Source organism: Balaenoptera acutorostrata, chromosome 20, assembly GCF_949987535.1.
Source record: "Balaenoptera acutorostrata chromosome 20, mBalAcu1.1, whole genome shotgun sequence".
NCBI classification, from domain to species: Eukaryota; Metazoa; Chordata; class Mammalia; order Artiodactyla; family Balaenopteridae; genus Balaenoptera; species Balaenoptera acutorostrata.
In genome coordinates, this window is record NC_080083.1 from 8,435,256 (window position 1) to 8,452,814 (window position 17,559).

General features: G+C 48.2%; 1 protein-coding gene across 1 annotated transcript; it reads left to right on the forward strand.

Moving 5' to 3' along the window:
* The first annotated feature begins 807 nt into the window (after window positions 1-807).
* Window positions 808-1,330, forward strand: LOC103017108 (ubiquitin-conjugating enzyme E2 B-like). The gene has a single exon (XM_057536477.1). The coding sequence runs from the start codon at window positions 872-874 to the stop codon at window positions 1,229-1,231; it is 360 nt and encodes a 119-aa protein (XP_057392460.1). The 5' UTR covers window positions 808-871; the 3' UTR covers window positions 1,232-1,330.
* The last annotated feature ends 16,229 nt before the right edge of the window (window positions 1,331-17,559 follow it).

A 17,559-nucleotide genomic window follows, 5' to 3' on the forward strand; every position in this document is an offset into this window, starting at 1 on the left:
GCCAGCCTCATCGCTCAGCTGTTGTTGAACAAGACTTCAGGGCTGGGGAAGGGAAAAAAAGAAATTCAAGCCCTAACTCTTTAGCCAGAACCTCAAGCTTCCCCATGTCCACTATATGCATGTATGTCTCCAGGCCTGTATTTGAGGGGAAAGGCGAGGTGAAGAAGAGATGCACAGAGCCCGGCAGAGCACACATGTGGTACTTAAAAGAAAGAACTTGAAGTCAGATAGCCTCCACCTACCACTTTTAGCGGCGAGACCTTGAACGAGTTGCCGTGCGTCTCTGCATTTTCCCAAAATGAAACGCCGTACTGACCTCACAGTATTGTTTGGGCTTGAATGAGATAACGTGTGTAAGTGGCTTCATATACATCCAATTAGTCCCTTTAGTGGGTTGTGGCGTCCCCCCTCCTTTCTCCCTCTCCAAATCTGACCCACTCCTTTAGTCTTTGTCAGGTCAGACCACCCTGGTCTGAAGAGTCACCCCAAACACCTCTCACCTCCACAGCGGCTGCAGGTCCCGTGTGTCATTGAGTCCCACCACGTAGGACAAGCACCATTGCTAAGAACTGCTACTGAGGCCCTTCACTGATAATTCCTTCCCACGGTGACGTTTATCTCCCCAAGGTCACCCAGCGAGGGAAAGGGCTGCATGGATTTGTCTCTGTATCCCCAGGAGCATCCAGCAGAGCACCGGAAGTTCGTCCGTAAATGTTCATGGACCTTTAAGATGCTACGGAGCTTTCAGGCTGACGGCGGGGCAGCTGGGGAGCACGCCGACCCGCCCTGGAGGAGGCTTATGCGGGATTTCAAGTGATTGCAAGAGGACCCACCTGCGCGTGTCAGTGGCGCACTATCTGAAAACAACATCATGCACTGGAATGCAGTTATATTTGGACCAGAAGGGACATCCTTTGAAGATGGTACTTTTAAACCAGTAATAGAATTTTCTGAGGAGTATCCAAATACACTGCCAGCTGTTAGGTTTTTATCCAAAATGTTTCATCCGAATGTGTATGCTGATGGTAGCATATGTTTAGATATCCTTCAGGATCAGTGGAGTCCAATATATGAAGTAGCTTCTCTCTTAACATCAATTCAGTCCCTGCTGGATGAACCGAATCCAAATAGTCCAGCCAATAGCCAGGCAGCACAGCTTTATCAGGAAAGCAAACGAGGATATGAGAAAAGAGTTTCGGCCATTATTGAACAAAGCTGGAATGATTCATAATACACAACTGGTCTGTTAATCTTTTTCATCACTGTTGTGTATAATTTACCTCGCAGTAGAAAGGCTAACAAATTTTAAGTGCCACAGGTTTTAAGGATTCTGCAGGAAAAAGAAGTCCTTCAGTTTAGAACCTACAAAAGCTAATGTATCTTGATTAATGTACTTTTTATTGCATTGCTTGCATTTATGTAAGCAATAACTAAGTTATTGCTTACATAAATGTGTAATATATCCTGCTTGTATTTTTTCCAAGTGTATAATGCTAGTGTGGAGTTTTCATGACAGAATATGCACATTTTGTAAATCTGTACTTTTTTCAAATATTGAATGCCTTATTTTTGTATTCTTTAGATTTTTTAATTGGAGGAAAGCACTTAAAGTTTTTTATATATGAATATTACATGTAAAGCTGTTAAAATACATAACTTCAGGGCCAAAAAAAAAGATGCTATGGAAACACCGCCCTATTTAAAGCGTTTCGGTAAACTCAGGCATCTGGGCTGAGGTCGCCATAGCAATGGTTTTGCAGGCTGTGGCAGAGCCTTGCAGGAGGGCAGGACCAGGGCGATCCCTGGCTCCTCTAAGCTCTTCTCACAATCCCTAAAGCCCCTAAAGATGTGAAATGGGGGAGTGTGATGAAAGCTGCAGCTCAAGCTGCCTGGAAAAACTGCTTCCCATCCCGCCCCCATCTCCCGAAGGAAGCCTGCGTAGCCTGCAGCCTACTTAAATCGCCCTCAAAAGCAGCCTTACGTTTACAACCTGATCAGGAGACCTGCTCTGCTCCTGGCTCTCTGTCCTCAGCCAGATGACAAAAAGGTCCCCTTTTTTTTTCAGATGACAGATATCTTGATAGCTAAGACTGCACCTTCTTAAGGATTGCCCCTCACCTCTTGCTCCCTCCAAGGTACCACCCCACCAGGGCTGCCTGTCTCCATACTTCTCATAGTGTAACCCAAGCCTTGTTGAGGCTTACTAGGCGCCAGGCACTGTGGTGTTTTACATACAATATCCTGCTTTAACCTTCAAATAACTCTCTAAGTAAAGGCCGTCACCATTTCCATTTTACAGATGAGGAAACTGAGACCCCCAAGAGGTCACGCAACTGGCCCAACTTTAACTTGCAGACATTTCAGTGGGATTTTACTCCAGGAAGCTGCAAACTCTCCCACCTCCCACATCGCACAGAGAAAGGACCTTAGAGTCAGCATGTTCTAAGTTTCGGAACTACTGAGTGTGAGTCATCACCAGGGAGCTAGTTAGAAACGCAGAACCTCAGGCCCCACCCCAGTCCGACTGAATTAGAATTTGCATTTCACAAGAGAACCAGGTGATCGGTTTGCTCATCAAGGTTTGAGCCACTGAATTGAAGAGATGATGCAATACAGGCGCGCACAGGCAAAGCAAGCATAGAAGAAGAACCCCACAGGGCTCTAGATCTTGGGGATTTTGCCTCTAGTGCAGGGCTCCCCAACCCCCAGGCCGCGGACGGTACCGGTCCGCAGCCTGTTAGGAACCGGGCCGCACAGCAGGAAGTGAGCAGTGAGCGGCGGGCGAGCCCGCGAAGCTTCATCTGCGGCTCCTCATCGCTCCCCGTGGCTCGCATCACCGCCTGAACCACCCCCCCACCCCCACCCCCACCCCCGTCCGTGGAAAAATTGTCTTCCACAGAAACCCATCCCTGGTGCCAAAAAGGTTGGGGACCGCTGCTCTACAGGAATCACAGAGCCAAAAATTAGGGGTCCGAAGCTCCCGGGGCCTCAGTTTCCACTTCCTAGGTGCTCAAGCAAAATCTCAACTCTGGAAGTCTGGAGAGCAATCGGACGGCTTTAGAGCGCCACCTGCTGGTCGTGATTAGCTATGCATCACACGTCTCTGCTCCAGGCATCCCCTCCCGGAGCGGCAGCTACTTGTGTGCAGCGGCTGAGCCTTCTCTTGGGGATTTTTGTAGTTTTTCCCAGCCCGGTTTATTTCTCTTCCTTCTTTAGACTTCAACATTCACCATTCGTTATTCCTATCACTGGTTCAGATAACTCCATACTCTCTAAATGACAAGAATGCAGCACCTCATGTTTGCTTGCTCCCTTGACCTCAGTTCAGTTCAATTGATTAGGGGTGTAAAGCCTAAGACGTGACCATTTCTCTTTTCACTAACATCAAAGCAAGTGGTGAAACCAGGCCCTTAGTGTTACAACCAAGGCATAAAGATTTAAAACTGATCCCTATAAGAAAGTATTTGCAACATTCACATGGACATATTTCTACTTACCTATATTTAAATCCATCTAAAATCAATAGCAGAAGGAAAGCATCCAAATAGTATACAGGGCAAAAGATACAGGTAAGCTCAAAGCAGAAGAAATATAATTAGTCAAAGACATTTTTAAGAAATGTCCCTATTTTAAACCTTTCTTACCTTCTTTTGAATTAGATTTTTTAAATTAATGCCTCTCCCATTATTCAAATTATACACTCTTTGACTATTATTCTAATGGTTATCAAGCAATCCCACTCCCCGGCTAATGCAAGAATCTTAGGATTGATTTAACTCCATATATCCTCCTCCTGCTTTTTGGCTATTATTGTCAAGTATTTTAATTTTTCATGCATTTTTAAACTTAAGATATTATCAATATTATTATTCTATACAGCCAATATTCATGTATTTTTCCCACACATTTACCTCTTCTCATTCATTCATTCCTGCATGTCTTTGCTTCCATTGGGGTCACTTTCATTCTGCCTAAAAAATGTTCTTTAGTAGTACTTTTAGTTCAGCTCTCTTGGCAATGAAGTCTCTGTTTTCGTTTGTAAACCTCTTTGTTCCACCTTCATTTTTTTTTAAATTAATTAAGGTCTTTTTTAAATTTTTTTTTTTTTTGGCTGCGTTGGGTCTTCGTTGCTGTGCATGGGCTTTCACTAGTTGCAGTGAGCAGGGGCCACTCATGAATGTGGTTCATGGGCTTCTCATTGCCGTGGCTTCTCCTGTTGTGGAGCACAGGCTCTAGGCGTGCGGGCTTCAGTAGTTGTGGCTCACAGGCTCTAGAGCGCAGGCTCAGTAGTTGTGGCACATGGTCTTAGTTGCTCAGCAGCATGTGGGATCTTCCCGGGCCAGGGCTCAAACCCGTGTCCCCTGCATCGGCGGGTGGATTCTTAACCACTGCGCCACCAGGGAAGCCCTCAGTCAATTTTTTAAAATAATCTTTGACTTTGGTTTTCAGAAGTTTTACTACAGTTTGCCCAGGTAGGCATTTTTTGTATTTATTTTGCTTCAGATCTGTAGAGTTTCTTGAATCTGTGTTTTAATGTCTTTCACGAATACTGTAAAATTTGTAATCAGTAACTCTTCACCTATTGCTTCAGAACGACTCACCCATGCTCCTTGAGTCCAATTAAATGTATTTAGACCTTTACATCACATTCCATACTCTCTTATGCTCTTTTCTGTATTTTCCATCTTTTTTTTTTCCCACTCCCATGCTTCAGACTGAATATTTCCTACCCACCTATCTTTCAGTTTACTAATCCTGTCTTCTGTTATATCTAACCAGCTGTTGGGAATTCCCTGGAAGTCAGTCCAGTGGTTAGGACTCGGCCTAACCACTAGTTAGGACTTTCACTGCTGTGGCCTGGGTTCAGTCCCTGGTCAAGGAACTAAGATCCCACAAGCCTCCCAGTGTGGCCCAAAAACAAACAAACAAACAAATGAAAAACTGCTGTTAAACCCATCTATAGAGTTTTTTTGTTTTGGTTTGGTTTTTGGTTTGAGGTGGGTTTTTTTTCTGTTTTTAAGTAATTGTATTTTTCAATTCTAGAGTTTCCACTTGGTTCTTTTAAAAAAGAACCAAGGTTCTTTTAAAAAAATTGTTTCTAGTTCTCCATCTACTTTCTTGAATGTATTCGAGTCCATGTACAATAATACCAATATCTTTTTCTCCTTCAGGTCTGCTATTTATTTTTTTCTCTTGGTTTTTGTTCATTTGGTCTTGTCTCTTAGTATATCTGTTAACTTTTGTTAAATGTTGGATGCTGTGTAGAATGAAAAACCGTAGAGGCTCTGGATTATGTTATTTCTCCAGAAGAGATGGAAATTTCTGGGTGTTTTTTTTTTGTTTTGGGGGGGGTGGTTTTGTTGTTGTTGTTGTTGTTTGTGGTTTTTGTTGTTGTTGTTGTTGTTTCCAGGCAGTTAGAGTAGGGTTAAATCATTTAATACAATCAGGAATTGAGATGTTTCTGGCTTTGTATGGGCTGGTATGTTTCTGGATTGCCCTTGCTCCTAGATCATAGCCCTTCAGGGGTCTCAGCTGAAACCCTAAAGTGTTTCTCAGGTCCCTCTTTCTTGTCAGATCCTGAACTCCTGAGCCTTGTGATAATGCCAAAACTTTAGGCCACCATTTTCTGCTCAGCCTCAATGCCTCCCCAGCAAATCAGCAAATTACTGTAAGGAATTTCCTTCAGGAAAGCAGTGGAGATGATCTCCCTCACTTCAAAGGGTTTTCCTTCTGTACAGGATCCTGGTTACTTAAGTTCTGCCCACTTTGGCTACTCTCTAAAGCCTTAAAACAGCTGTGAGTGTGTGTGTGGGGTGGGGGGAAATCTAGTTTTTACGTTGCTCTCTCTAAAGGAATCCTAGCCTGATACAAGTCACTCTGTCATGACCAGAAGCAAAAATCAACTAATGTACATTTTTTAAAAAGATAATTCTGGGGACTTCCCTGGTGGCACAGTGGTTAAGAATCTGCCTGCTAACGCAGGGGACACAGGTTTGATCCCTGGTCTGGGAAGATCCCACATGCCGCGGAGTAACTAGGCCCATGTGCCACAACTGCTGAGCTTGCGCTCTAGAACCCACAAGCCACAACTACTGAGCCCACGCACCACAACTACTGAAGTCACGCGCCTAGAGCCCATGCTCTGCAGCAAGAGAAGCCACCGCAACACAACGGAGAGCAGCCACCACTCGCCGCAGCTAGAAAAAGCCCGTGCGCAGCAACAAAGACCCAATGCAGCCAAAAATAAATAAATAAAATGAATAAATTTTTTTAAAACATGAGAGTGTATGGGAGTACCCTGGTAGTCCAGTGGTTAGGACTCTGAGCTTCCCTTCCACTGCAGGGGGCACAGGTTCAATCCCTGGTGGGGGAGCTGTGATCCGCAAGCTGCAGGGCATGGCCAAGAAATAATAATAATAAAATAAATAAAAATAAAAATGAGGGTGTAAAAGAAAATTTATTGGGGATCACAAGATAACAATTGAAAAAAATCAGATCCTGAAAGTATTTATTCAGTGTGATCCCACTTATTTTTAAATCACCACATATTATAATTATATATTATATAATATATAATTATCTTTAGCATAATCATATATATATATAATAATATATATAGGGGCTGGAAGAATAAACACCAAAATAGTTATAATAGTTATGTGTAGAGGTGGTATAGAGCTTGTATTTTTCCTTTTCGCGTGTGCTTGTATGAAATTTCCACTTTTTTTCAACACTAGTGCTATTTTTATAATCAGAAAAAATACAAAAAAATTTTTTCACTCCTGACTCTGTCCCTGACCCTGGTCTTACCTGTCTCAAGCGTTGAGGCCTCTCAGCTGTCAGGGAGGATTTCAGTTCTGGGATGAAGAGTGAAGACTCAGAAAATCCTCCAACAAAGACTGATTTCAAGCAGTCTTTCTCCTGCAGCTGCCACCACCCCCAGGAAGTGGGGAGAGGTTTCCCTTCCACATACCGCCCAGCGAGCAAATCTCTGGGCTTCCCCGCTCTTTAGCTTCCCTTCCCCCACCCGTCTCAGAGCATCTCGGCTCCTGCAGTTGGCGATTTGGGGCCTGTGTGTTTTACGGCGGTGGGAGGGCGTGGGGCGGGGGCGCACGCAGACCAGGTGAGTTGCAGGACGCAGCCCACGGCGGCTCGTGCGCGGCTGCGACGTGACTCAGCCTTCCTGCTCTCCCAGTGCCCCACCCCTGCTGTCCTCTGTCTCCTCCCGCAGCCCGCACCCTCGGGTGACCGTCCGTCCTTGCCAGTTTCATTCTCAAGTCCAAGCTATTTTTCTCCTTTTCTCAGGATTCCTTCGGTTGATCCCACTCTGTGGCTTCCTATCCAATGGGCTCTCAAGCATTGAAAGCCAGCCTCGGGCCCAGCCTTGAAATATCCTGAAGTGGCCTCTTTAGGCTCTGAGATCCCGAGCCGCTGTGGCTCTGGACCTTGGGGGTCGTCATCCCCCAGTCGTACGTCTCAGATCAGCGTGCGCCAAGGCCCGTGCGCGCCACGACTTCCGGTGGTACACAAGAGAAACTTTTTTTCTTTTTTTTTACTTAACAGTATGTATTCATTTTGCTGTTTATTAAAAATATAATTAGAGCATCAGACCTGTGATTTCACAGAATGGATGCTCAGAACGAGAGAGAGTAGGTTTTTGTTGCTGTTGTTTAAAGAAAAGTCAAGTAAACAATCGTACTTAGATGTGGCAAAAATTACCAAGACAAACCACTAGATTAAGTTTTCCCCGGGGGGATTCCTCCTTTAAAAGCCCCACATTCGGGCTTCCCTGGTGGCGCAGTGGTTGAGAATCTGCCTGTCAATGCAGGGGACACGGGTTCGAGCCCTGGTCTGGGAAGATCCCACATGCCACGGAGCAACTAGACCCGTGAGCCACAACTACTGAGCCTGCGCGTCTGGAGCCTGTGCTCTGCAACAAGAGAGGCCGCGATGGTGAGAGGCCCGCGCACCGCGATGAAGAGTGGCCCCCGCTTGGCACAACTAGAGAAAGCCCTCGCACAGAAACGAAGACCCAACACAGCCAAAAATAATAAATAAATAAATAAAAATTTTTAAAAAAAGCCCCAGATTCCGTCACAACTCCCTCCCTCTCCCCCGGCCCATCTTTCCTCCTCTCCCCAGACTCACCTCCTGGAGAACCTGTCCAAGATCATGCTTTTTCAAAGACAACATTGGTGTACAATGACTGAGTAAGGCTCTACCCCGGTGGTGGGCTCATCCTGCTGTCTCCAGCCTGACCTGAGGTTCTCAGTCCACTATGACTTTGAGGGGGGAATCTTGGTATGGATTCCAAAGGCGTCTAGAATAGAAAGGAGAATGACTGCATTGTCCAAACTTCCCTTGTGCGCCACCCCTCCACACACACACACACCCCATACACATGAGCTAGGCTTCAGAAGTTACCTTTATTCATTTAACAAACATTGATAGGGACTTCCCTGGCGGTCCAGTGGTTAGGACCCCGAGCTTTCACTGAGGAGAGCCTGGGTTCAATCCCTGGTTGGGGAACTAAGATCCCGCATGCTGCCTGATGCGGCCCAAAAGAAAAAAACAAAACAAAACAAACCACATTGATTTATTGAGCACTATTGATAGACACCAGGCCCACCAAAGTGGACACAGATGAGTTAGGATCCCCTCCTACAAAGTCTTAAAAGTTAAAGATGCCAGAGGGGAGGTGATGAGGTAGAAAGGCATTCCAGCCAGAAAAAAAAAATGTTTTTTAAAGGCATTCAAAAAAAAAAATCACAGAGCCCCAGAAACCCGAGGCCTTCAAGGTATCTAAACTAAAAGCCAGCACTTTGGCCACACTGCGTGGCATGAGACAGCCAAGGGCAAGGGGATGTCCAGAGACAGTCTGGGAAAGGCAGTGAGGGCCTCATGTGCCGGCTGAGGAGGGTGGGCTTTGTACTGAGGGCAGTGGGGAGCCATGGAAGTCTTCAGAGGGAGGAGAGGGATGCAGGGTAACATCTGTGAAGCTGCTCTTTGGCTGCTGTGTGCTGGGCTGCAGGTTGGACTGAGGGGGCTGAGGGCCAAGGGGGGCGAGTTGGGAATGAGAGCAGCCCTTGTCCGCCTACCAAGCCAGGTGCCCTGGCAGGGCCTGTGTTCTGTTCAAAGGCCCCAGGTTTCCCCTGTGCTACCAGCAGCCCCAGGCTATGTAATAATGGGGGAAAGCCCAGGGGACAAAGGGAACAGGTAAAATAGAGTGAGATTTTTCAGGGGTGTGAATGAACTGAAATCCCAAAACAGCCTCTGAGCTGGCTGGAACCAAGCAGGGCCCCCTGCAATTGGATGCAGGCTGGGGAGGGGGGACACTTGATTTGCATTTCCCTGATTGAGGCAGGAGATAGATGGGCTCCAGGCTAGACATTTACAACTAGCCTCCTGTTTACACTTCCTGGGGTGAGAAGAAGATGGGCTCCAGGCCGGATATTCATTACCAGCCCCCTGTTTACATTTCCTGAAGCAAGAGACAAACGAGCTCCAGGACTACATATTTATGACCGGACTCCTGTCTATATTTCGAGATCTGCACCTCGATATAAAAACCAGCAACAGAAATAGGCTAAATAACCAGACATTGGACATTTTTATGGCAGGAACAGAGTGGGACTAAACCCTGTTAAAAGATCAAGAGGTCATACACTTCCCATCCTTGGGGCAAGGGAAACATTGCACATGTGCAGAAAGGCTCCTTGGGGGTCAAAAATGAGGGGGCACCACCACATAATATGTGATGCTAAGGCTATCCCATAGGCCTCTGGGCTGTAATCCATCTTAGAAAAAAGTTGCCCACGCAAGTTGGGGAGGGTCCTAAGGCAGGTCAGGTGTGGAAAAAGAAACCAGATAATTGGCCAAAGGTAAACAAAGATCTGGAAGAACTGCCCTATATAAATGACTTCACTGCCTATTTACTGCACTCTTACTCATTAGGGAGGACGCCCACACGCTTTCTCTCCTGGTGTGCATCTCTGTCTTGCTTCTATCTTAACTAAACAAATCGCTTCTCTGTTCATGCACTGATCTCAATTTCCCCACACTCCCTACTATCAAATCCTATAGTGTGGGTCCTCCTGGCTAATATACCTCTGCTCTCAAGCCTTCCTGATCACTAATCCCCCTCTACCTGTCAAAACTTAACAGCCGGGAATTCCCTGGTGGTCCAGTGGGTAAGACTCCACGATCCCAATGCAGGGGCCCCAGGACCCTGGTCCTGGAACTAGATCCCGCATGCACGCCGCAACTAAGAAGCCCGCATGCCGCAACTAAGAAGCCCGCATGCCGCAACTAAGAAGACCGCATGCCGCAACGAAGAAGTCTGCATGCCACAACTAAGACCTGGCACAGACAAAATAAATAATAAATAAATAAATATATATATTTTAAAACTGTCCTATGTCCTACTCTGTTAGGACCTTGCTAGATGGCTAGAGGCAACCTGATAAATAAATTCAAGCTAAGGTTTCCCCAGCTGATATACTTACTCTCTCAGGTAAGGGGTTTGTGTGTGTGTGTGTGGTGTGTGTGTGTGTGTGTGTGTGTGTGTACGCATACATATACATACATATGTAGATATGATTTTTAAAGTGGAATTCTTATTTTGGAACACAAAACCATGACAGACTATGATAATAAATACTTATATATTCAAAGTAATCCTCAAAGTCAAGCTTCATGGCAGGGCAGGACCAGTGGAAAAGATTTTCCACTATAACCACATCACATTAGACCAGGGGTCCCCAACCCCCGGGCCGCGGACCAGTACCAGCCTGTTAGGAACCGGGCTGCACAGCGGGAGGTGAGCGGCCGGTGAGCGAGCGAAGCTTCATCTGCAGCTCCCCATCGCTGGCATTACCGCCTGAGCACCCCCCCGCCCTCCGGTCCATGGAAAAACTGCCTTCCATGAAACCAGTTCCTGGTGCCAAACAGGTTGGGGACCGCTGCATTAGTCTGAGTCGAAGGACAGCCTGGCCTGGCTCAGTCCCCTCCCTGGGGGACACACACAGCCTTGATGCTGGGTGTTTGGGGCTTCTTTTCAGGGACCCCCAGGAAGCCCTGGCAGAGTCAGAAGCCACACTGCTGAAGGTGCCCCTGGAGGTGCTGAGAAAAGGAGAAAAATTTGGCCAGCCCTCTGGGACTAGAGTTGCAAAATGAAATATAGGATGCCTGCTGAAATTTGAGTTTTAGATAAGCCATGGATAATTTATTAGTATAAATAGAGCCTAAGTATTAACTTATTTTGGTTTGTAATGTAAGTTTCATGCATACATTTTATTTCTACTTCTGTATGCACTCCAGCGTGCTCACCACCAGAAGTTTAGTTTCCATCCGTCACCATACAGTCAATCCCCATTACCCATGAGTAGGTCCCAAATATTGCACTGAGTACCCTTATACTACAAAATTGTTTGTTTATCTGAAATACAAATTCATCTGGGCTGTCTGCTTTTTTGGGGGGGGGCTGAGCCACGCAGCTTGTGGGATCTTAGTTCCCCAACCAGAGATCGAACCCGGGCCCGCGGCAGTGAAAGCGAGGAGTCCTAACCCCTGACCATCCTCCCCGACCCCAGCCTCAAGGTGGCCATGGAGCCAGGCCGGGGCTGGTTGGGTGAGGGAGGGGCCGTCGTGGGGTGCCCTGGTGGGGTCACACTCATGCTTGGCTGTGCCTTGGATCCAGGAACCTCCTTTGTCAGAAGAAAACCAATTTCTCATGGACTCCCGCCTTATTCTTTTTTTTTTAGGCCTTGCCACACAGCATGTGGGACCTTAGTTCCCTGACCAGGGATCGAACCTGTGCCCCTGCAGTGGAAGCACAGAGTCTTAACCACTGGACCGCCATGGAAGTCCCTGCCTTATTCTTGATTATTTTTTCCTGATCTTGAAAGAAACACACATTCAAATATCACAGGAATGTATGTCAGAAAGTTCCTCCAGGGACTTCCCTGGTGGTCCAGTGTTTAAGACTCTGTGCTCCCAATGCAGGGGGCCCGGGTTTGATCCCTGTTCAGGGAACTAGATCCTGCACGCCAAAACTAAAGATCCTGCATGCTGCAACTAAGACCCCTAGCAGTCAAAATAAAAAAAAAACAAAGTTCCTCCAGAGATAACTCTATCAAGTTGGATGTGTCTTCCAGATTTTTCCTCTATAAAAATGATAATATATTATCATCCATAAACAGAATCACACAGACTGTTCTGAAACTTACTATATTTCATGTGATATCAGGGACTTCCTTCCACGCAGGTGTGCGTTTCTACTTTGTTGGTTTTTTTTTTAAAATATATTTATTTATTTTATTTTTTTTGGCTGCGTTGGGCCTTTGTTGCTGCGCACAGGCTAAGCGGCGAGCTGAGGTGCCCGGGCTTTTCAATGGCGGCTTCTCTTATTGCAGAGCAGGGGCTCTAGGCACGCAGGCTTCAGTAGTTGTGGCACACTGGCTCAGTAGTTGTGGCTCATGGGCTCTAGAGCGCAGGCTCAGTAGTTGTGGCTCACGGGCTTAGTTGCTCTGCTGCATGTGGGATCTTCCCAGACCAGGGCTCAAACCCACATCCCCTGCATTGGCAGGCAGATTCTTAACCACTGCGCCACCAGGGAAGCCCTACTTTGTTGGTTTTACTCTGCCTCCTTCTTTATCTCCATGGTGTTTGGTCTTTGGAGCTCTGAGCCCCTTTGAGTGTGAGATGAAGGACAAGTGTACATAAGCATATCACCCAAATATTTGTGTATGACTTTGGGTGGCAAAGCATTACTGACCCCTTCACCCTATCATGGCAGGGGACCAGGGGGCTGGGGGAGGATCACTGAAATGGGTCCAGGAGGCTGAAGGACTGTATGACTTTTATTGTTGGGCTGAGGAGACCCATCTCTGGGGAGCCTTAGTCAAAGGGGTCCTGGATCACTGCCTCCATCGTGAGACCCTCTGCTTGTCTCCAGCACCCATCCCTGGGCTCCTCCTTAGGCAGGGGCCCCTCCTCTCCTAGCATCCTCATCAAGATCACCTGACTCCAGCAGGGGCCAAACCCCTGGGTAACGCCAAGAGCCTCCCAGCCTCAAACGGGTTGGCCAACATTCACTTCCCGGTGCTGTCCTCCCGACCTGCTCAGTCATTAGGAAATGCCTTGGAGGCAGCGGCTGTCACAGTGACAGCGGCAGGAGGACGTGTCGCCCGCCCAGCACCTCTGGGTGGCTCAGATCTGCTCCATGGAGGCCCCGGGTGGAGAGGCAGATGCTGCGCGCCCTGGTCCCAGCTAAAGTGAGTCTGGGGGCCGGGCTGGGGGCAGGGAAGGAGTGGGATCCAGTCAGAGCTTGGCAGGGCTCTGCACTGACACTGGAGTGATGCCAGGGTGTGAGAGTGTGTGTGTGTGTGTGTGTGGTGTCTAGGGGTGAGGAAGTGGTCAACAAAGCCTTGCCTTGGGAATCCAGCAGGGAAACCTGGTGCCCACAAATCTCACTCTGCCTCACAGGATCACCATCCCAAGGTGGGGGGCAGGGATGGTCTGGACTGGTGACACCCCCCCCACCAGTCCTCGAGGTGGGCTGCTGTGGGTGAAGCTAGGCACTGGGGCTTCATGAGGACGGCCCCCCCTGAGCTGGCCCTCATCCTCCCCTGCCTCGCAGGCGGCTGGAGGGGCAGCCCCGTTTACAGTCACTCTGAGGAGGGAAGTTTGGGGACTCACCTTCCCATCCAGGCTTCATCTATTCCTTAAAAAAAAAAAAAAAAACAACTTTACTGAGGTGTGATTGAGATACAACAAGCTGTACATATTTAACATATACAACTGGATTCTGGAGCTCTCGTGAGGTATTTCCATCCCTGGATGTTTGTTAGGTCAGTGTTTCTGTAGAGAAACATTCTGTGAGGGCTGGGACCTCCAATTCTGCCATCTTGCCCTCGATTCTTCACCCGCTCCTTGGATCAAGGTCTGGGACGCCCTCCGTGGAGGCATCCGAACCTTCGCTAGAGGAGGTGGTACGCAGCATGGGCCACGTAACCAGACTGACCTGGCCTCGAATCCTGGGTCTGCCCTGGGCTAGCAGCCTGACTTTGAACAAGTGACTTAAGCCTCGCGGTTCCTCATCTGTAAAATGGAAATAACATCCACCTCCCAGAGTCGCTGTCATGATGAAATGAGGAAGGGATGCAAAATGCCAAGCACATAATTAGTGTTCCATAAATAGTCGCTGTTATAATTATTTATTATTAGCTCAACACTAGTCCCATCTCACCTAGGAAGACTTTTCAGCCCTCCTTCCCTGAAATTTCCTGAAGCACCAATGGGGATGCCTTTGGCAGATAATGTCTTGCACTGTTATTTAGCTAGTTTGTGCCCAAATCAGAGCATTATTCCTTGCATTTCTTCTGCTGCCCTCTCCCCTGCCCCAGCACCCAAGACAGAGTCAGGGCCATAAGAGGAACTCAAGGATGGAGAATGAAATGGAATTAAGAGAAAGGGAGGGATGCAAGGAGGGAGGCGTCAGGGAAGCTGAGAAAGGGAGGTGAGAAGGTGGGGATGGAGGGCGGGTGGCATTGTCCAGACGTGAGGGACATGCCTCTCCCGAAGTACACGATGGGAAAGGGACTGCACAGAGAAGCCACCAGTGGGGACCTGGGATGTCTTTTGCATCCCCTGCATCCTTTTAATTTTTCCTCAAACTCAGTCCTCCCTGCTCCCCTTCTCATCCCAAGGAGGAAAGCGCTTCCTGATTTGGCTAATATCTACTCACCCACCCAATCTATCAACTGATTCTAATGTTTTCTATACTATCTATGAAATCTCTCTCTCTCTCCCATCTCCCTCTCCATTCTCCTTCCTAGGTGACCTCAGACAAGTCACTTCCCCATCTCTGGACCCGGCTCTGCTCACCTATAAAACTAGATTTTCCTAAATGGCCTCAGAAGTCCTTTCTTCCTCCAGCATTCTCTTATCTATCTGCTTTACTTCTCTTTTTTAAAATTTATTTATTTATTTATTTATTTTTGGCTGCGTTGGGTCCTCGTTGCCGTGCGTGGGCTTTCTCTCGTTGTAGAGAGCGGTGGCTTCTCTTGCTGTGGAGCACGGGCTCTAGGCACGCGGGCTTCAGTAGTTGTGGCTCGCAGGCTCTAGAGCACAGGCTCAGTAGTTGTGGCGCACGGGCTTAGTTACTCCACGGCATGTGGGATCTTCCCAGACCAGGGCTCGAACCCGTGTCCCCTGCATTGGCAGGCAGATTCTTAACCACTGAGCCACCAGGCAAGTCCCTGCTTTACTTCTCTTGCCTGTCTTGATAACTTACTTCTCAGTTACCCAAACAACTTAAGCGATTGATCATCATTCCTTTTAAAAAAATCTTTTTTCAAGAAAATTTATAAATGTCCCCTAGGCTCTAAAGTTTCATGAAGGGCTTTCTTGAACACTGCTTATCTCCAATGCCTGGCTCAGTACCTAGCCCGCAGCAAGCGCTCAATAAATATTTGTTGAATAATTGGATGGATGGATGGAATTGCCACTATATGCCTGTGGGGAATAATGAAATGCAGGGGGACAGTTGGTTGGCTTAAGGAAATCAAGGTCATCCTGAGACTAACCCCAGTTTAGACATTTGCAAGTGTGTTACGAAACAAAAAGTAAAAAAGTCTGAGAAACGCTGGAATCACCATCTTAATGATCTATTGCCCATCACTGACCTAATCTATTGTCATCTTGTTCAGTTATTCTAATTTGAGGGGAGCTGCCCTCTGTCAGAGGTGTGATATTCTTTAGTCACTTACGTAATAAGGAACATCTGGGGAGGAGAGGGAAGGCCAGAAGGCAGATGCCAGGAGGGGAAAGGGCTCAGCCTGCCTTAACAATGACACCTACCGTTTATTGAGCACTTACTGCGTGCCAGACTCTTCACTCATGCTACCTCACTTAATACTCCGGACAACGCTGAGAGGAAGGTGGTACGATTATCATCAACCCCACCTTAGAGATGGGAAACCAAGGCTCAGATAGGTTATACAGACGGTAATGGGTATATCAAGGATTTGAAGCCAGCTTCAGAGTCTGAGCACTTGAACCCTCACTCCCAGCCTGGAGGCCACACTGACCACTTCAGAGACCAAAGCTCGAAAACCCCTGCAAAGGCTTTGGTGTTGCCACCAGGGTCCCCAGTCCCCTACCCCTCCGTCTACACAGTTTTGCTCTTTCTTGGTTATGGGACCAAGTTTTCAACTTGGCAAAATGGACTTGGAACCAAGCCAGGAGGGGGGAGAGATTCCAAAAGATTTGTGATTGAACCAACTCTAGTTTGTCCTTCCTATTAATTAATCTTGTTCTCGCTACGTCATCTCTCAGGTCTGGGGGCTGCTACACAGCTCTAGCTGTCAGTGTGTCCAGGGGTCTTTTGTCTACGTCACTGATGGAAGAATATATCAACAACAGGTGATCACGGTCCTTCTAAAGAGGCTGTTCTAGATGAGTTTAGATGACGCAGCTGTGATACTGGGGACACGTAGAAGAATGAGAACACTTGGACCGCATCACGTACCCAAAGAGGTGTTTCCCATCAAGGTTTACACCTTGGGAAACTGGACTAAATCCAACAATGTTGCCATTGCTGACAGCATCCTTGGAGCCTCTCTTGAGCTCTCAGATAATGTTAGAAACCCACCTGTTACATCAAGGTGACTCCTTATCTTTGATTTAAAACAATCTCATGCCACTTGAGCACTCATTTGCTTTCTCACCAGAATGGGCACCCGGTGACTTCCGGCCATTTCCAAATACCAGACGTATGCTCGAAGGATGAAAATCTGCCTTCACAGAGGTTTAATCAGAAGGTTCTCTCGCAGCCTCGGGCAGGCCTCTGGGAAGAGTCTGAAGGATGAGTGAGCTGTGATGGGCAAAGGAAGGAGCCCACAGCTCCCTGACGCGACCGCGCGGCCGGCCAGCCGGCATTTGGATGTGTAAGTTCTGAGTTTCGTTTTCAAAACCCTCGTTGCTTCACAGCCACACGTAGCACACAGGGATGCGATCCAGGGGCTGAGCACACTCCAGTGGGTCAGCCAGCCCGAGCGGGGAGACGGAGCAGCGGCAGAGGCTTTTCTGGAAAACGGCCACTCTGGGCACACGCCCACACTGAAGCCTGCACTGAGGCCGCGGGCGCATCCGCTTAGCCACCTGCTTCCCCCGGGAAATGGGTCCTCCGGCCTCCACTTCGGGCATGGAACCAGGAAGGGGGAGGGGGTGACCTCACAGCGAGTGCCCGTCGGGGTGGAGGTGGGAGGCTACACCTTCCCCCGCCACCCACCTCCTTCCAGAGCCCAGCGTGGCTGGGATTTCTCGTTGTCTCCCAATCCCCCTTCCGGAAGCGGCCCCTCATCGCCTCCGGAGGGTCCGGGTTTACTTCCGGTAGACCTTGGAGGAGGAGCAGCGGGAGAGGACCGGGGAGGAGGGCGTGGAGGCAGCGGGGCGGCAGGCGGCCCGGAGGGGTCGGGCAGGGGAGCGGAGGAGGAAAAGGCCCTGATGCTCCGGCCCTTCCCGCCCACAGCCGGGGCCCTGCCCTCCCGTGCGGCC